General features: G+C 44.4%; 1 protein-coding gene across 2 annotated transcripts in view; it reads left to right on the top strand.

Moving 5' to 3' along the window:
* The window catches only part of LOC144195161 (solute carrier family 12 member 2-like), an 89292-nt gene that overhangs the window by 62331 nt on the left and 1961 nt on the right, over window positions 1-25000 (top strand). For both annotated transcript variants that reach the window (XM_077714587.1, XM_077714586.1), the window contains 6 exons: window positions 2556-2693; window positions 3754-3867; window positions 17017-17128; window positions 17206-17292; window positions 17369-17504; window positions 17573-17640. In XM_077714587.1, coding sequence (XP_077570713.1) covers window positions 2556-2693; window positions 3754-3867; window positions 17017-17128; window positions 17206-17292; window positions 17369-17504; window positions 17573-17640 — 655 coding nt within the window. The remainder of the gene's footprint in view (window positions 1-2555; window positions 2694-3753; window positions 3868-17016; window positions 17129-17205; window positions 17293-17368; window positions 17505-17572; window positions 17641-25000) is intronic.

The following is a 25000-nucleotide window of genomic DNA, read 5'->3' as shown; positions in this document are numbered from 1 at the left end:
TCTGTTGGATCTTCCCGAGGGTTGTGGACAACACTGTCAGAAGTCAAAACAATTGTAAGTCCTACGGATCTTCCCAAGACAGTTTGATGTGAACCACTTTCAGAAGTCAAAACAATTGTAAGTCCTACGGATCTTCCCAAGAGAGTTTGATGTGAACCACTTTCAGAAGTCGATGTTTTTCAAAACAATTATTGAATGTCCCCCGGATCCAAAGAGAGCTCGACGTAAACAATAGTTTTGAGAAGTCCAGCTGCTAAGGGGAGTGACCTCCAAGTTGTTTTGGTTAACTTAGGAGCGAGTAATACTCTTGCAAGAGATGTATTAAAATGACCTTTTCACATTCAATAAGTGAAGTAAAGCAAAACATTCTTCATTGCAAGCAAATACAGTTGTGGTCAAAGGATTACATACACTGGTGAAGAACATAATGTCGTGGCTCTCTTGAGTTTCCAGTTATTTGTACAAATCAGATTTTTCTCTGATAGAGTGATTGGAACAGATACTTTTTTGTCCTTGTTCTTTTATGACTTTATTTGGGTGAACAGAAAAGAGTGATCAAATCTTCTGTGTCAAAAATGTACATACAGCAGCGCTAATATTTGGTGATATGTCCCTTGGCCATTTTCACTTCAATTAGGCGCTTTTGGTAGCCATCCACAAGCTTTTGGCTAGCTTCTGGTTGAATTTTTGACCTTTCCTCTAAACAGATTTGATGCAGTTCAGTTATTTTTGATGGCTTTCTGACATGGATTTGTTTCTTAAGCATTGTCTAGAAGTTGTCAATGGGGTTTAAGTCAAGACTTTGGGAACGCCATTCGAAAACCTTAATTCTAGCCTTATTTAGCCATTCCATTAACACTTTTGATGTGTGTTTGGGGTCATTGTCCTGTTGGAACACCCAACTGCGCCCAAGACCCAATCTTCGGACTGATGATTTTAGGTTATCTTGAAGAATTTGAAGGCCCCAGTTCCATTGGAAGCAAAACAGCCCCACAGCATAATACTACCACCACCGTGCTTGACAGTAGGCATGGTGTACTTAAAGGCCTCACCTTTTCTCCTCCAAACATGTTGCTGGGCATTGTGGCCAAACAGCTCGATTTTTGTTTTGTCAGACCACAGACCTTTCCTCCTGAAGGTCTTATCTTTGTCCATGTGATCAGCAACAAACTACAGTCGAGCCTTAAGGTGCCGCTTTTGGAGCAAGGGCTTTCTTCTTGCACGACAGCCTTTCAGTCTATGGAGATAAGAAAACATTGGCTGTGAACACTGACACCTGTGTTCCAGCAGCTTCTAATTCTTGGCAGGTCTGTCATTTTTGTGATTCTCGGTTGATTCTTCACCCTGCTGACCAATTTTCTCTCAGCAGCAAGTGATAGCTTACGTTTTCTTCCTGATCATGGCAGTAGCGTTTGTGGGCGGTTGCATGGAATGAGCCTTATTTAAAGGGCCTCAGAGAAGTCACCAGCTGTAGTAGCTCATAATCACTCCCAATAAGTTAAGAGACCATCCTATGAAGCTCACTGACAACTTTCTAAGTCACCAAATTTGCTAATTCGTGTTGCTGTATGTATACTTTTGACCCAGCAGATTTCATCACCTTTTCTGTTAACCCATAATAAAGTAATAAAAGAACCAAACTTCATGAATTATTCATGTATTTTTGTGTGACAAAGAAGTATCTGTTCCAATCACTCTATCAGAGAAAATTCATAGCTGTAGTAATAATTGGAATCTCAAGAGAGCCATGATATTATGTTCTTCACAAGTGTTTGTAAACTTTTGACCACTTCTTTATTGAATAATGTAACATTAATAAACCTAAATAAAGCAAAGCATTCTTCATCGCAAGCAAATATATAATAATGTAACATTAATAACCCTAACAGTTAGGCTCCACAACCCCCCGTGACCGTTGTGAGGAGAAAGCGGTTCCTAAAATGAATGAATGAATGAACGAAAAAACTTTGTCTGGCAGAGGCATATAGGTGTCTCTCTGAAGCCAGAAAGCAGACCAGAAAGTCAAATTACTAATACTCATATGGGACACATATGGGAACCGCTGGTGAGAGACCTAAGTCCTGGATGCACCAACGGGAGCGTCACGTCGGCACTTTGGCGCCGAAACTCTCTAGCGCCTTTTTAAATCATATTTTTCTTCATTAGACTCTTCTCCATGCATCCTCTCAATGATACTCATTGATTAGCAACAGTGAAATAATGTTCTCAAAAGAATGCAGACTTGTTTTACTTTTAACGTGGTGAAATGAATAATAAATGCTCACATTTTCATGTATTTTTACTTTTAAATTCTGAGTATGGCTCTCAAGGAATAATGTTCAAAAAGATGAAAAAACTGAGAGAGCACAGGTAAGGAGAGCTCAAAGCCACTGCGTACTCACGACCCGCCATCTTGCCACAGGTAAATCACCTTGTGAACTTATAGGGAAGGCAATCACTGCCAGACAGACATAATTAGTAAATTCTAAAAAAAAATCTACTTAATTTGGCTACATCTTCAGAACAAACGTGCGTTTTCTGTGTATTCTTTGCAGACGAGTTGTCTTCCTCCTACGACAAGCCATCAGTTGCCAAGGACACACCAGTAACTGTCACACTGGCCAAAGAATCAGATTCAGACTCTACTCCATCAAAGGCAACTAGCAAACAGAGCAGCCCCATCATCATCAGAGGTCAATAACCACTTATTGTTAATACAGTTCAATTGTGATATGAGCTTGATCGTAGGGAAAAAAAACAGCATACAGCAATCCCTTGAATATTGCGGAAAATCTAGACCAGACATGGCCATGATAATCCAAAAAATGCGAAATAGGACCACCACTCTTTCTACTACCATACTTTGCACCTATACAGAAGTACAAGTACACAAGTGCAATTACCAAGAAGTGTATTTATTAAATATTTTCAGCTATAAGCATATGAAAAGACACTCAGTGAAAATAGTTCCCCTCCCATTAATATATATTTTAAAAAGAAGATTTAGTCATTTTCATCAGATTTAAGAGGAATTGGATCATCGATGGAATCCTAAAGAGACGTCATAGGAGAGCTTTTCAGCATTTGCGATGTTGATAAGGATTTGTGACCGGGGTTTCTTTTTTGGTAGATAGTATATGATTTTATACAATTATCAAGTGGTGCATTTCTTAAAAATTACAGATATACATACGCATTTTCTGAACCGCTACAGCTTCACTAGGCTCACAGGGGGTGCTGGAGCCTATCCCAGCTTGAGGCAGGTGACACCCTAAATCGGTGGCCAGCCGATCGCAGGGCACAAGGGGACGGACAACTATGCACACTCACATCCACACCTAGGGGCAACCTAGAGTGTCCAATCAGCCTACCATCCATGTTATTGGAATGTGGGAGGAAACCGGAGTACCCGGGGGAAACCCACAAAGGTGGGGAAAACATGCAAACTCCACACACGTGGACGTGTACTGGATTTTCACCCTGGATTGCGCCACCGGGCTGCCTGATTTGAATAATAATAATTCAAAAATAGTTAATAGAATACAAATATGGTTATTGGAAGCTTTAGTAGAGACCTGACTTCAGCCATTTTTAACCTGTCTTCCGTTTTCGAGTTTCAGCGTGGATTTTGACAATTTTATGACCTTTTTTTATACTTAAGATTAAAAAAATCACATTGTACTGAAGCCTTCAATGTTGAAACCGCAAAGTGGTGAATGATTACAGTATTGCGCCTGATTTTTTTGTCCTTAGATAGCAAATCAACTCTGAGTGCCAGCGATCTGCACCTCCTGGAATCTAGTCAGCAATTCAAGAAAAAACAAGGCAAAGGAACCATCGACGTCTGGTGGCTCTTTGATGATGGAGGTCAGTTTTCAAACTGTTGCCACAAAATTGGAAGCACAAAGTATCTTGGTATGCTGAAGCATTCTTTTCACTGGAACTAAGTGGCCTCACCCAAGGAACGGAAGCCAAAATGTTGAGAGTGCCATATTGGATCCAAAAATTTTGGAGCTGCAAAAAATGAAAAGCCTTATAAGCCTTATAATGAATGGAATACATGCTATGTTTATGAATACAGTAATCCCTAGAATATAGTGGATATTGTAGACTAGACATGGCCACAACAATCGAACAACCAATAAGTAGGATCACCCATATTATTATTACCATAATATATGTTTTCGCACCTATGCAACAATATTAGTACACAAGTACAATTAACAAGAAGTGTATTCATTAAATATTAGAGTTATAAGAATCTGAAAAGCTAAATCACATCTCAATATAATGTATGTATGAAACAAATTGAAAATACTTTAAATATTCTACTCATAGTTACAATAGTTCCTTTCCGCTTGATGTAAATAAAAATCAGGTTAATGAGAGTTTGAGTGCAAGTCCCTCAAGGGGAGCGGCCTTTCTTGTTTTTGTTGTTGTTGTTGTTGATAAGGGTGGCTTCATCATGAAATGAGTCAGCAGCACTTTCAATTCATTCTTCAATGAGAACGTCGAGAAAGGCACCCTCTCCCAAAAAAAGAAAAACTTGTCGGGGCCAGGTCGAGGGGCAGACCTCGCTCACCACCAGCATGCCAACTGGCCGCTTGAGGCAGCACGCAAACGCTGCCTGATTGCCGTAATTCCGCATTTCACCAATGCCCATTCTCTGCAACGGGGAGACCTCCTCGGCTCGCTCTGACTTCACTCAGAGGTGGCATGCCCACCTCGTCCTCGGCTCGCCATGGCTTCGCCCAGAGGCAGCATGCTCGCCGTCTCATCAGGTTGCTGTGGCTTAGACGATGCTGGGCGCTTAGCAGGCATTTACAGTGACAATAAAAATCCAAACAAAGCTGGAATTGACTCAAAGTAGAACTGGGCAATAAAACTATACAGTAATTCCTCAAATATTGTGGTTTCAAATTTCGTAGATGCACTACATCGCAGTTTTCTGGAAAAAAAGTTCAGAAACAGATGCCACTTCCCTGTCTTCCACTTGCCAATAGGAAATGGCAGAAGACAGAAGAAGGTCAAAATCACTCGACTGTGGAATAAAAGGGTGGGCAGTTGGTGGTGTTCAGAATTTTTATCCAAAAGTAGAACTTTCTGAGCAGCTGGGACCCCGAGTGTGGGTGGATTTTATCAGAAATGCGAGCCCCGTCCGAAATTATGACGTGGCGCCTATTTGAAAAAAGAACTTGCTCAGGGAATTTGCCGGCGAAGAGCATCGCGAAGGGGGATTGTTTGGGAGAGAAATGAGAGCCCAGGCGACATTACGGCGAATGGCTTGTCTGAATACAGCGCTGTGGTCGGCGAACATGCTGGGACGTCGAGGCCCAGCAACGTGGAAATTGAGATTCCATTTTAGTCCAGGCAGCGGGCTGACGTCATTGCACTTACCCGAAAATAGAGCTCATTGGACGGCTAATTGACGGTTGAACAGCTAATTGACGGTTGGATGGCGTGGAAACCAAAGTGAAAGTTTAATTTCTCGCCCGGTGGTGCATGCCTGCTATGTAGACTGGCGAACTAGCAGTACATGCCAGCGGCAAGTGAGATCTTCCTCGCAACCCGGTCCCAGCCGGAACAGGAGGCACTACATTTTTTTTTTGGAAGCAGATGCTTCCCGGACATTTTCATTCAAAGATTAACTGAACGTGTGGATCATCATCGTGTCGTAGAATGGTGTTGCCTGGCCTCATGGTAAAGCCACCTTTAATCAATAGGTTCGACTGTCCTATTGGTTGAAAAAATAAGAACAAAGCCTATGTTTTGACAGATTCGTGTATAACAGAAAATGGTGTTTTTTAAAGTCACTTTGTTACCTGACATGTTTAGTCAGGCTGTAGGTGTATTTTATATGTAAATTCTAGGATTCGTTCCACAGTCCTTACACATTTACCAACTAAACCCTTTAAAATTGGTCAACTTATTTATTAAGGTCACAAATGCATAACATTTATATAGACAAACCCGTGTTAAAAAGCATGGGAACAGGAGAATTAATGCATCCGTGACAACATTTTAACATAGTAAACACGAATAGAATTCTCAAACCTAGTCGCAGGCGGCCCGGCGACGGAGTGGTTTGCACGTCAGCCTCACAGTTCTGGGGTCGTCCAATGTCAGTTTGCATTTTTGTCCTTGGCTAGCACGTTTTTTTAAAGTGTGCTCTGGTTCCCACATTCCACAGACATACAGGGTAGGTTGGTTCTCATCTTGTTTTCTTATTATCCTCACAAGGGGTCACGGGGGATGCTGAGTCCTATCTCAGCTAACCTCGGGCACGAGGAAGGGGACACGCTGAATTGGTGGCTAGCCAAACGCAGGGTACGAGGAGACGGACAACCATGCACACTTACACCCAGACTTATTTAATTTTGAGTGTCCAATCAGCCTACCATTTGTTGTTGTTCTTTGAATGTGGGAGGAAACCGGAATACCTGGAGGAAACCCACGCAGGCCCGGGAGAACCCAGGGCTTCAGAGCTGTGAGGCCGACGCGCTAAGCACTCGCGCTAGCCACCCTCGCCAACGGTAAATTGCCTCTAGGTATGAGTTTGAGCCCGAATGGTTGTCCGTCTCCTCGTGCCCTTCGATTGGCTGTCCACCAATTAAGCAGTTCTTCTGCCTAGTGCCGGAAGTCAGCTGGGATAGGACCCTTGTGAGGTCTGGCAGAGGAATATAGTGGCCTTTCCTTGAATGGTTTGCAAACTCACCTGCACTTCAACCCCCCAGAAAACCCATGGGCTGTTGTGAAGAGGTGACTATCAGAGCAACCAATGCTTCATAATACCTGAGCAGTGCCACAGACTGATTGACTACATACCATTCCGCATTAATCCAGTAATGGGGGCAAAAGGAGCCATGACCAAATATTGAGTGCAGTATACTTTTCATGTTCATACTTTTCAGATGGCCAACATTTCTAAAAATATTTTCTAATTGGCCTTTAGTAAGCGATTTTGGAGTTTTCATTAGTTGTGACTTAAAAATATCAACGTTAAAAGAAATAAACACTCGAAATATATCAGTGATGAATATAATGTTAGCATTTAAATTTTAAATGCCATCACTGCAATAATTCAAATTTGTAATGATATTCCAATTCAATGGCCAGCACTGTATATACAATTGTGGTCAAAATTTTATATACACTTGTGAGGAACATAATGTCATGGCTCTTTTGAGTTTCCAGTTATTTCCACAACTCAGATTTTTCTCTGATTGAGTGATTGGAACAGGTACTTCTTTGTCACAACAAACATTCATGAAGTTTGGTTCTTTTATGACCTTTTTATGGGTGAACAGAAAAAATGATCAAATATGCTGGGTTAAAAATATACATACAGCAGCGCTAATATTTGGTAACATGTCCCTTGGCAATTTTCACTTCAATTAGGCGCTTTTGGTAGCCATCCACAAGCTTCTGGCAAGCTTCTGGTCGAATCTTTGACCACCCCTTTTGACAGAATAGGTGCAGTTCAGTTAAATTTGATGGCTTTCAGACATAGACTTGTTTCTTCAGCATTCTTCACAAGTTCTCAATGGGGTTTAAGTCAGGACTTTGGGAAGGCCATTTGAGAACCTTTATTCTAGCCTGATTTAGCCATTCCATTACCACTTTTGATGTGTTTGGGGTCATTGTCCTGTTGGAACACCCATCTGTGTTATGATCCTGGAAATGGCCCCAAAGCAGGCGAGATAGAAGTCCAGTTATTTGTTCACCTTTATTTAAATTTGCTCAAGTCAACTATATTCAGTTCGTGTCCTGGTGGTACTCCTGGCTGTTCCTTCTTCCTTCTACCAGTCTGTCTCTTGCCGTAGTTCTAGTCCAATCCTGTCGATATCCTGGGTCGTTCTCCTCCTATCCTGGTCGATTATCCTTGGTTTGTAGTTCTCCTTGCTGGTCTCAGACTTGGGGGTTCCTGGGCATAAAGGGGCAATGAATCAACATAGAACAATGGTCTGTACCAGGGTTACTTCAGTGAGCGAGCAGAGATTACGATCCGGCAGCTGGTTGGGTCTCCGGTGGCCTTATATCCTGGCAGAAACTTGATTGCCTCCACCTGGCGCCACTCCGCTCGTTGGAGCTGGGCCAGTGATTGGTCGGACTGGAACACCCCGCCACCAGTCACGTCTGAGGCCTGACATTACCTCCCCCTCTACGCGGGCCACTTGGCCCGCTACGAGGGGCCCCCGGGTGGTCACGGTGGAAATCCTCAATCAGTTCTTGGCATAGGATGTGGCGGGCAGGGACCCAGCTCCGCTCCTCGGGACCGTAGCCCTTCCAGTCGACGAGGTAATGCAAGCCACGGCCCCGGCGGCGAGCGTCCACCAACCTCTCCACCAAGTATGCCGGGCCTCCATCGACCATTAGTGGAGGGGGTGGAGGGGGATTGGGTGGGTTCAAGGAACTCGAGGCTACCGGTTTAATCTGAGATACGTGGAAAGTGGGGTGGATACGGAGGGATGGTGGGAGCTTTAAACGCACCGCGCAAGGGTTGATTATCCGCTCAATCCTATATGGTCCCACGAAGCGGGGAGACAGCTTCCGGGACTCTGTCTTAATGGGAAGATCGCGGGTGGATAACCATACCTTCTGGCCAACAACGTAGGTGGGTGCTGGGGCACGACGGCGGTTTGCCTGCTTCTGGGCAAGGTTTGAGGAGCGCAGCAGTGCAGCCCGGGCCTTCTCCCATATAAGGCTACATCTGGTCATGTGTGCCTGGACGGAGGGAACTGCAATCTCTGCCTCCAGTGAAGGAAAACAGGGGGGTTGGTAACCTAGTGAACACATGAAGGGAGACAGGTTTGAGGAAGCGTTGGGGTTGTTGTTGTTGAGTCACTACGAGCGCCTGAGGATTACCCTCAGACAGCGCTAGAGCTGCCACTGGAACGCGGATTAGTTCATCCGGGGGGAAGTCGGAGGTGAGGGGCAGTCAAATATCTCCGGCTGGATGAAAAACGTAGGGTGCCACGTTCCTTGTTGGCAGCTCTGAGTGGTATTTGTTGGAATTCGCAGGCCGCGGCGAGCGGCCTCTCAGGAGACACCACGTGAAGGTTTCCAACTTTGTCTCCCGAAGCGTTGGGGTGGAAGTTGTGCGCATACTCGATCCATGGTAGCTGTTCGCTCCAGGTGGTAGGATCGGCATGAGTGGCGCAGCGGATAGCCGCCTCCAGTTGTTGGTTAGTCCGCTCACATTGGCCATTAGATTGAGGGTGGTAACCTGAGGAGAGGCTAGGGGTGATCTTTAACGCAGCACAAAAAGCAGACCAAACATGCGACGTGAATTGTGGCCCCCGGTCGGAGACCACGTCGGCAGGAATTCCATGTAAGCAGACAATGTGTTTTACAAGGAGCTTGGCAGTTTCCAGGGCTGAAGGTAACTTGGGTAGGGGGATGAAATGGGCTGCTTTGGAAAAACGATCGACCACTGTGAGAATAACGGTGTTACCCTGGGACTTAGGGAGGCCTGTGACGAAATCGACCGCAATATGGGACCAGGGACGGCTGGGGATCTGAAGAGGGAGAAGATAACCCGAGCTTGGCTTATTTGAGGTCTTATTACGTGCACATACTTCGCAGGCCAATACGAAGGATCTTGTGTCCGCTCTCAATGTTGGCCACCAGAAGCGTTGGCGCAACACCGCCTGTGTGCGGGCAACCCCCGGGTGGCAGGTAAGCCGTGAGGTGTGGGCCCATTCCAAAATCCTTGGACGCATTGGTGTGGGAACAAACAATTTCTTTCGATTACCTCTCCTAGGGTCCGGCTCCAAATCCTGGGCCCTTAACACCTCCGCCTCTAACCCTATTTCCATACTGGCCAGAATGCGGGAGGAGGGTAAAATTGTCGGAGACTCTCTCCTCGAGTCGGGGGACTGAAAAACGCGGGACAGGGCATCTGACTTCCCGTTCTTGGAGCCAGGGATATAAGTCAGGGTAAAATCAAACCTATTGAAAAACATGGACCATCTCGCCTGGCGAGGGTTTAACCTTCAGGCCGACCTGAGGTATTCCAAGTTCTTATGATCAGTCAGCACCACGAAAGGTAAACTAGCCCCTTCAAAGTGGTGTCTCCATTCCTCTAGGGCCATCTTAACGGCGAGCAGTTCCCTGTCCCCAATGCCGTAATTACGTTCGGCTGGGGACAACCTACGGGAAAAAAAAGCGCAGGGGTGCACTTTCCCATCTGCTTGCCCTCGCTGGGAGAGGACGGCACCGACGCCTACCTCTGAGGCGTCAACCTCTAACTGAAACTGTAACTTAGGATCTGGGTGGGCGAGGACGGGGGCGGTAGTAAAACGGGATTTTAGGTCACAAAAAGCCGCCTCTGCTGCCTCCGACCAACAGAACGGGAGCTTTGTGGAAGTTAGCGTCGTGAGGGGTGCAGCGACCCTGCTATAATTTCTAATGAAGCGTCGATAGAAATTAGCGAACCCCAAAAAACGTTGTAACTCCCTTCTACCCTTTGGCCTGGGCCACTGGGTCACCGCCTCCACCTTACTGGTGTCCATCCGCATCTCCCCGGCAGCCACCACAAACCCGAGAAAGGTGGTCTCCGAGACGTGGAACTCACATTTTTCTGCTTTGACGAAAAGGCGGTTCTCCAACAAACGTTGCAGCACTAAGCGTACGTGCTGCACGTGCTCCTCCAGGCTGTTGGAGAATATCAAAATGTCGTCAAGATAAGCGAAAACAAAACGATCAAGCATGTCCCGGAGGACATCATTTATCAGTGATTGGAACACTCCCGGGGCATTACGGAGTCCAAAGGGCATGACCAAATATTCAAAATGGCCCTGGGGGGTGGAAAAAGCCGTCTTCCACTCATCCCCCTCCCGAACCCGGACCAAATGATAAGCGTTTCGAAGGTCCAACTTGGTGAAGATGCAAGAACCCTGCAGCAGGGTAAAAACGGAGTCCATGAGTGGCAGCGGGTAATTCCTTTTAACCGTGATTTGGTTTAAGGCACGGTAATCAATGCAGGGACGCAGTGACCCATCTTTCTTGTCCACAAAGAAAAACCCTGCCCCAACGGGGGAGGAGGACGGGCGGATCTGTCCCGATGCTAATGCCCCGGAGATGTAATCCTCCAGTGCCTTCCTCTCCGGCCTGGAGATGTTATAAATCCGGCGTCGAGGAAGTGAAGCACCGGGTAATAAGTCTATCGCACAGTCGTAAGGCCGATGCGGAGGAAGCACGGAGGCTTGGTCTTTGGAAAACACTAGTGAGAGGTCCCGATAAGAATCAGGCACTGCCGATAAATCCGGTGGTTCAATTTGGGGTGGCGGTAACGGGGGCAAGTGGGCTGCCTGGAGGCAGTTGGTATGACATGATGGACTCCAGAACACCACCTTGGGACCCTCCCAGTCGATTCTTGGGTTGTGCCGTTTTAGCCAAGGAAGACCCAGCACAATAGCCGCCTCCGGGCAGTCCAAGACGTAGAAGCATGCCTTCTCCTGATGGTTTCCGGACAAGCGCAGTAGAACGGGGTCGGTGCGTTGTTCCACTTTGCCAATGGTACGCCCGTCCAGTGCAGTAATCTTAAGAGGCTTCTCGATAGTCCGGGTCCCAATTCCTAGTTCTGCAATCAATGAGCGGTCGATGAAACTCTCGTCCGCACCGCAGTCGACAAAGGCTGTGGTGTCATGAGTTCTTCCCCCCCAGGAAAGGGAGGCTGGCAGGATACAACGATGGGAGGACTCCCCAATGGCCTGGCTCACCATGACCTGCCTAACTAATGGTGAGCCCTCCTTTTTTACCGGGCGGACCGGGCATGACCGCGAGATGTGGCCTCCCTGGCCGCAATAGTAACACGGCGAATACTGGCGGCGTCGTGAGCGTTCCTCCTCCGACAACCCAGCACGTCCTATTTGCATAGGCTCTGACGTCGTCACAGGAGGGGTTGGCGTCGTTGTTGCGGGGAAACCCGGAAGCGAGCGTCGAAGACCAACCCCGGCGCCCCTCCATGAATCGCCCCGCCGCTGCTCCTGTTGTCTCTGTAGTTGGCCGTCGATCCGTATGGCCAACTCCACGAGCTCTTTGAGGGAACCTGGTTCATCTCGGATGGCCAACTCCTCCCTCATAACCACATTTAGGCCCTTCCGGAATATGTGCCGGAGGGCACTATCATTAAACGTGCTCTCGGGGGCCAGGATTTGAAACTCCACGGCATATTTAGCGACGCTCCTGGACCCTTGCCTACAGGCTTCTAAACGTTCAGCTGCCTCCCGGCCGCCCACCGGGTGATCGAAAATCCTGCACATCTCATTAGTAAACAGTTCGTAGGACGAGCATATGTGGGAGCCCTGATTCCATTCCATGCTCGCCCACGCCAGGGCTTCACCGCGAAGACACCCGATCAGGTAAGCTATCTTGGATTCGTCAGAGGGGTATGCGCGGTATTCCAGTTGGAACACCAGCCGACATTGAAATAGAAAATGACGGCATGCGCCCAGATCCCCACTGTAAGGGGCGGGAGGGGAAGCCTTGGGCTGGTGGTATGGCAATATCTGAGTTACCTCGGGAGCCACTGTGTAGGGCTGTGCCCCCGGAGAGGACGGCAAAGGCGTCTGTTGAGCCTGTAAGGCTCTTATTTGCTGCGCCATGTTTGACATCTCGGCACAGAGGTACTCCATCATTCTGGATTGCTGGTCCGTACCTCCTGTAGCTGGGTTGTTCGACGCTCCATCTGCGCCCGCGGGATCCATGCTTATAATGGCCGGATCGTACTGTTATGATCCTGGAAATGGCCCCAAAGCAGGCGAGATAGAAGTCCAGTTATTTGTTCACCTTTATTTAAATTTGCTCAAGTCAACTATATTCAGTTCGTGTCCTGGTGGTACTCCTGGCTGTTCCTTCTTCCTTCTACCAGTCTGTCTCTTGCCGTAGTTCTAGTCCAATCCTGTCGATATCCTGGGTCGTTCTCCTCCTATCCTGGTCGATTATCCTTGGTTTGTAGTTCTCCTTGCTGGTCTCAGACTTGGGGGTTCCTGGGCATAAAGGGGCAATGAATCAACATAGAACAATGGTCTGTACCAGGGTTACTTCAGTGAGCGAGCAGAGATTACGATCCGGCAGCTGGTTGGGTCTCCGGTGGCCTTATATCCTGGCAGAAACTTGATTGCCTCCACCTGGCGCCACTCCGCTCGTTGGAGCTGGGCCAGTGATTGGTCGGACTGGAACACCCCGCCACCAGTCACGTCTGAGGCCTGACAATCTGCGCCGAAGACACAATCTTCGGGATGAAGAGTCAAGGTTATCTTGAATAATTTGAAGGTAATTGATAGGTACATTAATAATTACCCTTCTCAATAACTATCAATTACTGCAGGCAGACATCTAATTCAATTATTGACATTTAATTAAATAATTTGCATCTCTGGTCAAGAAACCTTATAAGGGGGATACATCAAGACTTCAAGACTTCCTCCCGATCTCCAAAGTATCTCCCCGAACAGTAATTTGCCGTACAGCTTTAAAGCCACAAATCAAAACAATTACAAGGTTATTGATTAATCCAATACGCGTAAGCAAAAACAACATCAATAACTATAATAACAATTAAGGTATTTAACAATAATAAATAGGAAACTACAAACAAACTTCATTTGAATTAAAACAATCATGCCTTCATTTGACATAAGAATTACATAAAGTGCGTCACGATGTAGGAACACTGCGAGTGTTCCTGAAAGTGATATATATCCATCTGCTGGTAGGAAGAGTCCTTGACGACTCCTCGCTGCAAACCCAGATCAACAGTTCTTGGAATCCAGGACTGGGTGAGATGTCAGATAAACAGTCCTTGTGAGAGGACTGTGTGACTGGTTACGACCCCGAGTTCTCTTCGGACAATTGGAAGAATGCTTTAACAAAGAAATGATTAAATACACACAAATAATAGTATTACAAAATAAATCCAACATTCCACCGTTTTTATAATATGTATGTTCTTAATTATTTTATAGTAATCACAAAAGGAAATGTCCGGTGAATGTAATTTTACCCGCCTACTTCTTACTCGCATGGCTGGTCTGAAAAAGAAAGAACATAATCATTTTTGCCCAATTCGTCCTCGGAATTACCGTACTCCTAGACTTCACTGCCTTCCCCGGTACGTTTCATAAGCAGAGGATATAATTAATGTAATTTAGAATTTTTAGGGGCAATTGCAGTAGTTATAAGTCGGCCTAGCAAGGAGCGCAAACAGGGGATAAGACAACACCTACACAATGTCAAGGTAGTAGCAAATATGGCTACAGAAAACACAAGATATGGCCAAATCCTTTTTTTCCAAAGGTCTTCTCCCACCATTCTGTGCAAGCGGATACATCTACTCCAGATTGCTTTTTCATATTGCGGTTTAGGGTCTGCAGGCCACTAATGGCCCTGGTGAGGGATCCACCGGGTGATGTGTTGTTCGGTATGAAGGTGCAACATTATTCTCCAAACATTGCACACGCCCCCTTTCAACGCAAGAAGCATATCCACCGCTATGCGATCCTGGAACGCCATCAGATTGGTAGCTGCCAGTTGCTCCTTTATGGCCATGAATCCCTGTTCAGTATAATTTCCAAGTTTTTGGACATTGTAATGAAGGTAATTTATCCTATCCACATTTTTGTTTGGGGACTCCCATCCTGCTGCGATCTGATTAGCCAGTTTATACTCATCTGGTACACCCCGGGGGCTGCCAATCCCATCAATGTATGTTGGATCTCCTTCCCTCCATGCCGCTCGACGATGTCTGGAGGGACCCTTCACCCCACCGGATTTCAATTGTATCTCCTCCACTGTAGATGGAAAAACAGACACTGGTAAGAGCAGTGAGACCAAAGCACATAGTCCTGCCACATTTCGGCAGGAGTCGTATAATTTATCTCCACCACACCACCACCATAGGTCAGAACGTGGTATCAGGGGTGCAGTTTGTTCTAGAACGCTGACACACCGTGGTATCAGGGGTGCAGTTTGTTCTAGAACGCTGACACACCACGTCTCATCTATCGCCCCCAGCTTCAGACCATGCCCTGTAAGGTTTAAGCAGGTAAAATGATGAAACAGTGGAAAAATTGACTTCCCATTTACTGCGTAACAGGATAGACACTTTCAATATTTTTCTGTACAAGTAGGACACATTTTTCATTTGTAAAAACACGTTCGCCAAAGAATGTTATTATATCCGATCGTATTTCCTTGTCTGGTAGTTTGTTTTAACCCTTTGTAAGATGGTTTAGTCTCAATTGAAACCCTTTCTCCTTTTGCATATGGAGACATCTAACCCAATAAAGAGTTCCTTCTAGTTTTATGGTGTTGCTTGCTGAGCAATAATCTTTCCAATCAATATTGGGGTGTTTCCTGCATTTTATTAAGTCAGAAAGCTTATCTTACCCGTCTCCTCAATGTTTCAACTGAGACAAACCTCTTACAAAAGGAGCTCCACATAGTGCTTGTGCCTCTTATTTACTCTCCATTATCCCTTTTACTCTCTGTAAAGCACCAGTTACCATTGGCAGCAAAACAACCCCACAGCATAATACTAAACATATTGCTAGGCATTGTGGCCAAACAGCTCGATTTTTGTTTTGTCTGACCACAGAACTTTCCTCCAGAAGTTCTTATCTTTGTCCATGTGATCAGCAGCAAACTTCAGTCGAGCCTTAAGGTACCGCTTTTGGAGCAAGGGCTTCCTTCTTGCACGGCAGCCTCTCAGTCCATGGAGATGCAAAACACATTTGACTGTGGACACTGACACCTGTGTTCCAGCAGCTTCCAATTCTTGGCAGATCTGCTTTTTGGTGATTCTCAGTTGAATCTTCACCCTCCTGACCAATTTTCTCTCAGCAGCAGGTGGTACCTTGCGTGTTCTTCCTGATCGTGGCAGTGAGAAAACAGTGCCTAACTACACTATAATATAATTATTAAACACTGCAGGCAGACATCTGATTTAATTATTGACATTTAATTAAATAGGCATCTTGATAAACAACCTTATAAGGGAAGATACATCAAGACTTCCTCCCTGCCTCCGAAGTATCTTCTCAAACAGTAATTTTTTGTACGGCTTTAAAGCCATAAATCAAAACAATTACAAAGTTACTGATGAATCCAACTGCCTAAACAAAAACAACATCTGCGATCATAATAACAATCAAGGTATTTAACAATAATAAAAGGAGGAAATTAAAAACAAACTTCATTTGAATTTAAACAAGCATACCTTCATTTGGCATAACAATTACAAAAAGAAGCGAGAAGTGCGTCACAATGTAGGAACACCATGCAAGTGTTCTGCTGGTATCAAGAGTCCTTGACGACTCTTCGCTGAAAACCCAGATCAAAAAGTCCTCAGAGCCCGGGACTGGGGGGAATGTCAGATAAACAGTCCTTGTGAGAGGACTGGGTGACTGGTTACGACCCCGAGTTCTCTTCGGACAATTTGAAGAATGATATAATACAAAAATGATTAAATACACACATATATAATAGTATTACAGAATAAACCCAACCTACTTACAAACAATTGTTTGCATTGTTGCTCTTGGAACCTGCGGCTGCTTTGCAATGGCTCCAAGTGACGTTCCTGACTTGTTCAAGTCAAGGATTCGCTTTTTCAGATCCATGCTGAGCTCATTTGACTTTCCAATTGTAGCGGTTGATGGCATTTGCATCCAATGAGCCCTCTTTAAACGGCCTCAGAGAAGTCACCTGCGGTAGAAGTTAAGGGGCCATGATATGTAGCTCATTTCACTGACACAACTTTCTATGTCACCAAAATTGCTAATTCGCATTGCTGTATGTATATTTTTGACCCAGCAGATTTGATCAGTTTTTCTGATAACCCATAATGAAGTCATAAAACAACTAAACTTCATTGATTCAAAATAATAAGTGACAAAGCCACATAACCAAAATGAAGCTTATATCTGCTAATATTAGTCAATCCCATCTTTACACACAAGCAGCATCATTATAAATGACTAGTAATGTGTACTATATTATGTGTGTCGTTAGGGTTGACACTGCTCCTTCCTTACCTGCTAAACAACAAAAGCAAATGGGCTGACTGTCGCATTCGAGTCTTCATTGGAGGAAAAATCAACCGCATTGATCATGATAGACGCAGGTGTGTCAAATGTTCACATCTAACAAACAAATTATTGGAAAAGAAACACAGTCGCATATTTATTTGCTCATGTCCAGGATGGCAACGCTGCTGAGCAGGTTCCGGATTGAATTCTCTGACATCAATGTCCTAGGAGACATCAACACTAAACCCAAGAAACAAAAGTACCAATACACAATTACAATATATGTTTTCATTAAAGGAATTTGATAAATATAATGAATATATCAATGTCTGCAGTAAGTTGTGGTTCAAAGCCCTTGTGGAGTCGTACCGACTGAAAGAGGAAGACATGGACCAAGAGAAGGCTGAGCGTCTGAAGACTGAGCATCCTTGGAAGATCACTGATAACGAGTTAGAGCTGCATAAGGCCAAAGTCAGACTAACACAAGCACGCTTCTGCATACACACCGGTAATAACTAAAATCCTTTTTTTTCGCTCAGAGCAATCGTCAGATCCGACTCAACGAACTCCTCAAGGAATATTCTGCCGATGCCAAGCTCATTGTCATGTGAGAATCATTCTTCTATTTTTTCTGACTTTTTGGAATAACTAATTAATTCATTCTTCACATTACTTATTCTCACTTGAGTAGTGTGCGTTCTACAGCCTATCCAGGGCTGCATCCTAAACCAGTTGCCAGCCAGGCACAGGGTAAAGAGAAACGAAATACTATTCACACTTATATTCACCTAAGCAATTTGGAGTGTTCCGTCAAACTACCATGCATGTTATTTTTTGGATATTAGAAAAAAATGACGACAGAGCAGGTCTGTGAAGAACATGCAAACTCCAGACAGTAACTACTGGCTTGGCAAACGAATCCTTGAGTTCTGAACTGGACGATTATGTGCTAAACAGTCAGACAAAGTTGCCGCCTTTGTTACACACTACTGCCATTATTTTCTTATTTAAATTTATATTTGAATTTGCAACATGAAAAAAATGTGCGCTACGCCCCAAAAATAGATCTAACTGTTCTACTTAAAATTTAAAACAACACCTATACAGTAATCCCTCAAATAACGTGGATAATGTAGACCAGACATGGCCACGTTAATCAATAAACCACGAAGTTCGATAACTCCATGATTACTGCGTTGTTGCGCCTATACAAAAATACACTAGCACAATTATCAAGAAGTGTATTTATTAAATATTACATTTATAGGGATAGGAAAAGACTGTTACGGGTTGATATCTAAATATAATCGAGAAAAAAGTTTAAATACCTTAAGTACTGTACTCACAGTGAAAATAGTTCCTCTCCACTTGATTTAAATAATAAGATCCAAGAGCCATTGGATCATCGATAGAATCCTCAGGAGGCGCTCTAAGGGAGCTTTTCAAGAGGATCTTTCTGTGAGAGGTTTTCGGCACATAAAGAACATGGCGAACGCCGTTTCACTTTATTGTACAAGTATGATTTGGTAGTAGGGCATGATACTGCCAAGACGATTTCCAAATTCAAAGGCTAGACCTGTTGTTGCAAACTGCAAACCACATTTTCATCCCCATCTTTGTGATTGTCAGCTGCCTCTTCTTTCGCACTCCTGTGTTGACATCCACTTCTCATCCGAGCTTCACATATCTACAGCATTCTTCCCTCATAATGATGGTTGAGTTTTTTTATTCATAGTGGTTACCGCTCGCTTAGTTTCCTCGAAAAAGGACATCGTGGCCGTCTTCCGAATGTTTGCTTCTTCTTTCTTGGTAAAGTTTGCCGAATGGACGTCATTATACCCGAAAGATGTTTCACCAACAGACGTTTCGCCAAACAGACGTTTCGCCAAATGGACATTTTGTTGAAAGGGGATTCGCGTGCTCGCCCTGCCCACGGATCGTGTCTGTTTTTCAACCTTGGCAAAAAAATAAATAAAAACTAGAAACATTGCCACTTTAATTAGTTTAATAAAACGATAAATTAAACACAAATTTTTTTTTGGGCGAAACGTCCGTTCGGTAAACTGTCCGTTCGGTAAACTGTCCGTTCGGCGAAACGTCCCCTCGGCGAACTGTCCGTCGGCGAAACGTCTTTCTGCGAATCGTCCGAGTACCTGGTTGATGAGGCTTTTAGTCCTTTGAAGACCATTCACTCATACGTATTATATACAGTAATACCTTGAGATACAAGCTTACTTATACAAAATATATACAGTAATACCTTGAGATATGAGCTTACTTATACAAAAGATGTACAGTAATACCTTCTGAAAGGTTCAACAATAGGCATTCCCAAATGCACGCACAAATGAAAGAGACATGAGACTCATCTGAGGTGTTCTTACGCTCCCTGCTCCATTGAGAGCACATTAACCATCAGTATATCAACCGCTTTATGGTCCTGCAAAGTCATGAGACTGGTGGCTGCCAGCTGTTGATTGCTGCAAATCCAATGTCTTTTTGTTGGACATTGTAATGGATGTTGTTTACCCTTTTCATATTTTTATTTGGCATAACTCAATGAAAAATAGACTCATTTAATATGGCAAACCAACCCATAAGTTGGATCGCCATCCCTCGATGAGGCTCAATGTCGTCAAGAGAGGCCAGCCCCCGCACCGAAATTCCGAGCCGCCAATTGTATCTCCTCCACTCTTAAACAGATACCGGTAAAAACAGTAAAACCAGAACACATAGTCCTGTTTCTTTTTTGACAGGAGTTATATAATTTATTTGCCCCACTTCACCACCCAAGCCAAAAGGCGCAGTTTGTCTTGAACAATGGCCACGCCCTGTCTCATCTACCGCACCCAGATTCAGACCATGCCCTGTAAGGTTCAAACAGGTAAAGTTAGCACAGTGGAAAAATTGTCTTGTCATTCACTGCTTTCGTAACGGGATAAACACTGTTTCAATATTTTTCCTTTTCTTTACAAGCAGGACACTTTTTTCTTTTGTAAAAACATGATGGTGAATGAGGGAGTTGTTATATCCGATCGTATTTTCTCTCGTCTGGTCGTTTGGTTTAACCCTTTGTAAGAAGGTTTAGTCTCTATTGATACGCTTTCACCTTTATGCATATGGAGACAACACAGTATGTGAAGTGTCACAACAGAGGAGACAAAAGTGTAGACATTTATTCTGATATCAAACATGCTTATATAGCCACTTCCCTCCCTCACCTGGCTGGATCAGATCATCTCTGCCTATCCCTCACCCCACTCTGGAGGCTAACAAGGCCCCAAATAAAGATAATAAAAACTTGGCCCGAAGATGTCCTTTCGCAGCTGCAGGACTGTTTTTCCCGCACCAACTGGAACTTTTCATACACCACAACCACCAGGACTACAACGACACTGTACTTTCCTACATTAAAAACAGCACGGAAAACGTCGCTGATAATAAACAAATACAGGTTTTTCGTAACCAAAAACCATGGATGACCACGGAGGCACTCATCGAATGCTGTAACACCGCCTTGAGGTTAGGTGACAAGGTACAATACAGCGCTGCCAGAGCAGAGGTGAAGAGAGGCATTAAAAAGGACAAGGCAGCAAATACAAAGAAAATTGAGGCGCACTTCACAGGAAATAACCCAAAGATGTGGAGAAAAACGACATATTACTAATTACAATGACAATAATATGTCTGTTAACACAGATGCCTCCACTAGCTGAGGAACTGAACCGTTTATTTGCCCGCTTTGAGACTGACAAATCAGACCCAGTCTCAACACCCCCACCACCACTCTGCAGCAGTACACTGAAGTTTCAGGGACATGAAATGAGACTAATGTGTAATGTAATGTGGTCTGTGAACACCAGGAAGGATGCTGGCCCTGACGGAGTACCTGGGAAGGTGCTCAAAGCCTGTGCTGAGTTTTCACAAAAAAATTCAATATATATTATATATTATATTATTATATATATATATATATATATATATATATATATATATATATATATATATATATATATATATATATATATATATATATATATATATATACATATACATATACATATACATATACATATACATATATATATATATATATATATATATATATATATATATATATATATATATATATATATATATATATATATATATATATATATATATATATATATATATATATATATATATATATATATATATATATATATTGCTACACACACATGTACATGCATGCATACGGTAGGTCCTAACAGCCATTTTTTGTTAAAGAGCCTGACGGCTGATGGGAGGAAGAATCTGCGGAAGCGCGCCTTCCTGCAATGAGGGTGCAGTAGTCTATTGCTGAAAGAGTTTCGAAGGGACTCCACAGACTCATGCAGGGGGTGGGAGGTGCTGTCCATGATGGACATCATCCTGGTCATCATCCTTCACTCTCCCACTTCCTCCACAGAGTCGAAAGGACAGCCCAGAACAGAGCTAGCCCTCCTGATCAGCTTATTCAGCCTGTTCCTGTCCCTCTCAGTGCTCCCGCATCCCCAACAGACCACTGCATTCAACACTGATGCCACCACAGTGTCGTAAAAAGTCCTCAGCAGTGTCCCACACACTCCAAAGGACCGTAGACTCCTCAATAGGTAGAGGTGGCTCTGACCCTATTTGTACGGGGCATCTATGTTTGTGGACCCGTCTAGTTTGTTGTTGAGGTGAGCACCCAGGTACTTCAAATTCTCCACGATTTCAATGTACCCTGTTTACCCTGGATGTTCACCTGAGTGGTCTGTTGAAGAGTCCTCCGAAAGTCGATGACCATTTCCTTTGTTTTACTGATGTTGATGTAGAGGTGGTTTTGGCTACACCAGTCAACAAAGGCTGTGATGACTCCCATGTACTCCAGGTCGTTCCCGTCCGTCACTCGTCCAACAATAGTGGTGTCATTAGAGAACTTCTGAAGGTGTCTGTATTATGTTTGAAGTCAGATGTGTGGAGGGAGAAGAGGAGTGGTGGAAGCACTGCGCTACCACATCAGACGTACAGTCCTGGAGTCTCACATATTGTGGTGTGTCAGTGAGGAAGTCGATGATCCATGCGGCTAGGTGGTTACTTACTCCAGCCTCTTCCAGTTTCCCTCTCAGTAGGACCAGCTGAATGGTGTTGAATGCACTGGAGAGGTAAAAAAAACATCATTCTCACCGTGCTTCCCTTTTTCTCCAGGTGTGAAAGGTAGCAGGTAGCATCTTCCACACCAATGCCTGGACGATAGGCAAACTACAGAGGGTCCAGATCTGCATTCATCAGGGAGCTGAGGTGGTTGAGGATGATCCTCTCCAAAGTCTTAATCAGGTGGGAGGTTAATGCTACAGGCCCGAAGTGGTTTGGCTCCCTGGGGTACGCAGTCTTTGAAACTGGGACCACGCAGGAAGTTTTCCACAAGGGGACCTTCTGCAGACCGAGGCTGAGGTTGAAAATATGCAGAATTACTTTGCCAAGCTGATCCGCACACTCTCTCAGTAGTCTGGAGCTGAGGCCGTCTGGACCGGTAGCCTTCCTTGCCTCGATCTTCTTTAGCTGTTTTATCAACTGATCGACAGTTATGCAGAGACCGGTGGAAGAGGGGGAGGAAGAGGAGGAGGAGAACAAGGGGGGAGATCCAGCATTCCATGCCTGAATTCTACCACTATTATCCCTGTCCCCAAAAAGTCAACCATTGACAGCCTGAAGGACTATAGGACTGTTGCACTCACCCCTGTGATCATGAAGTGTTTTGAACATTTGGTCGACCGCCTTATCAGAAATATAATCCCCCCCAGTTGACCCTCATCAGTTTGCTTATAGAGCAAACATGTCTACTGAGGATGCTATCGCCATTGCTCTACACACAGCACTGAGCCACCTGGAGCACCATGGGAATTACAAGAGGATGCTTTTCATTGACTATAGCTCAGCCTTCAACACTATAATACTGGAGATTCTGACTGAGAAACTCTCCTATCTGCTGCTGGATAAAGAACTTCTTAACCAACCGACCACAAAGTGTTAGACTTGGTCCCCACCTCTCTTCCTCCGTTACACTGAGCACAGGCTCCCTTCAAGGCTGTGTACTGTGTCCTCTTCTGTACTCCCTGTACACCTACGACTGTACACTGGCTCTAATGGAGTTAACAATTTGTGTTACTTTGCTCACAACATCTTCCAGCTTTAGCACTTCACCATTCAAGAAATTCATAATGTAAAATGCAGTGATAAACAGACAATTTACCCGCACAGTTCTCTTCAAGCATCTTTTCACGAAGCCTGCCCATCAGTCCATTCTTTTTACCACTAGTAGTTGGTGTGGTTTATCCCACAGCAGGTTGTCACATTGACACATTTGCAAACCTCCTCAAAGATTTTGTCCCTTGCGGTTGTTCCATGAATGAATCCCAAAAGCTCCTCCGTAACACAGAGATTTGAGACCACGCCTCGGATGAATATTAGCAGCTGTGCAGTATCAGACGCAACAGTGCTCTCACCTACATCAAGGGAAAATTAACAAAATCTTTTGCCTTCTCTAATCTCGGAAGTGCGCTCAGTTATTGTGTTTCTCTTCAGGCTTACGTTTTCAAAGGCTCGCTTCCCCTCTGGGCACACTTGGTCACATCGATGGGTGTTTGTTCCTTTTCGACCTCGTACTCTAGACGCCACATGCTCTCTTTTCTCTACTCAAGTAGTACTTTTTAATAAACCCATGAAAATTATAGCTAGGTAGGATCCCTAGTTAGTTCTGTTGATTGTTTATTTTCAAGAGAAAGACAGACACTTATGATCTAACTCCCGTTTTGCAGGTCTTTTTCCAGAAGGTCAAAATGGGCGTTAATTTGAATATTTGTGGGTGTTACAGTATCTATTTGGAGCACAAGAGTATAGTAGTGGGAAAATTCTGTGTTCCAAGACAAGCATGGAATGTGCATCACATGTGTTACGACTCCCCCTGGGGTAAGATATACCAGGGAGTCGCAACTATCACAGCAGACGGGTTCGGTCAAAGATGAGTCCAGACACACAGTGCAAGTAGCCTTCAGTTATATTTTATTTCTGACAAAAGTCCATAAAACTTAGACTATGGGATAACATAGGGGAAGCACGAGATATTAAAGTGGCACCCTAAAAAAAACACCGATAGGTCTGAAAATACAACTTCAGGAGCAGGTTAAGAACGAGTGAGATCAATTTAAATAGGAAATAGGTTTATTACCGCACTGCAGGATGGTTGGAGAATGCTCCGACAGCTGTGAATCTCTCACAGCCTGCCTTCCTCGCAATTCTCTCTGAATGAACAGACCTCAGTCTTTTTATAGGAACTAAAGGGTAATATTTCTAAGACCGTGATGTAGGACATAGCTTATGTAAACAAAACTTTGGGCTAATATGGTTAGACATTAGCAGGTTTACGTTGTATGCAAACATGATATTTTTATAGCACACACAAACTGCCGCAGCCTATCTTATATTGCGCGTTTCGAACAAACAGTTCCAAAGTGAGTTGGCCATATTCCACAATACAAGGAAACAATTGCAAGGCCAGCTAGTTAGCTATCTTACAATTCGTAGTGCGAACAAACAATTGCAAGGCCAGCTAGTTGGCTTTTCCTACATTCCACTGTCCTAACAAACAATTGTAAAACCAGTTTGGCCACATTGGCTGGACTTGAACAAACAATTATTAAACCAGTTGGCAGGTCTACCCCAATAAACACGGTAAAACCCTCTCCCAGACAGGTGTCCAAATGAACACCTACAAAATACAGGTAATAAGACCGAAGGGTGCCACTGTTAAACTGATGTAATAAAATCTAGACAGGGGAATAACTGTGTCTAAATGCACAAACTATATGTATACCCCAGGGTGTCTAAACCTATCTCAAGTCCCCCTATGCAACCCCAAATCATTAACTTTGTCAACACATACAAAATATAACAGGGAGTAACGT

Source organism: Stigmatopora nigra, chromosome 4 (genome assembly GCF_051989575.1).
Source record: "Stigmatopora nigra isolate UIUO_SnigA chromosome 4, RoL_Snig_1.1, whole genome shotgun sequence".
NCBI classification, from domain to species: domain Eukaryota; kingdom Metazoa; phylum Chordata; class Actinopteri; order Syngnathiformes; family Syngnathidae; genus Stigmatopora; species Stigmatopora nigra.
The sequence above is the reverse complement of the archived record's forward strand: the minus strand, read 5'-3'. Positions and strand labels throughout refer to the sequence as shown.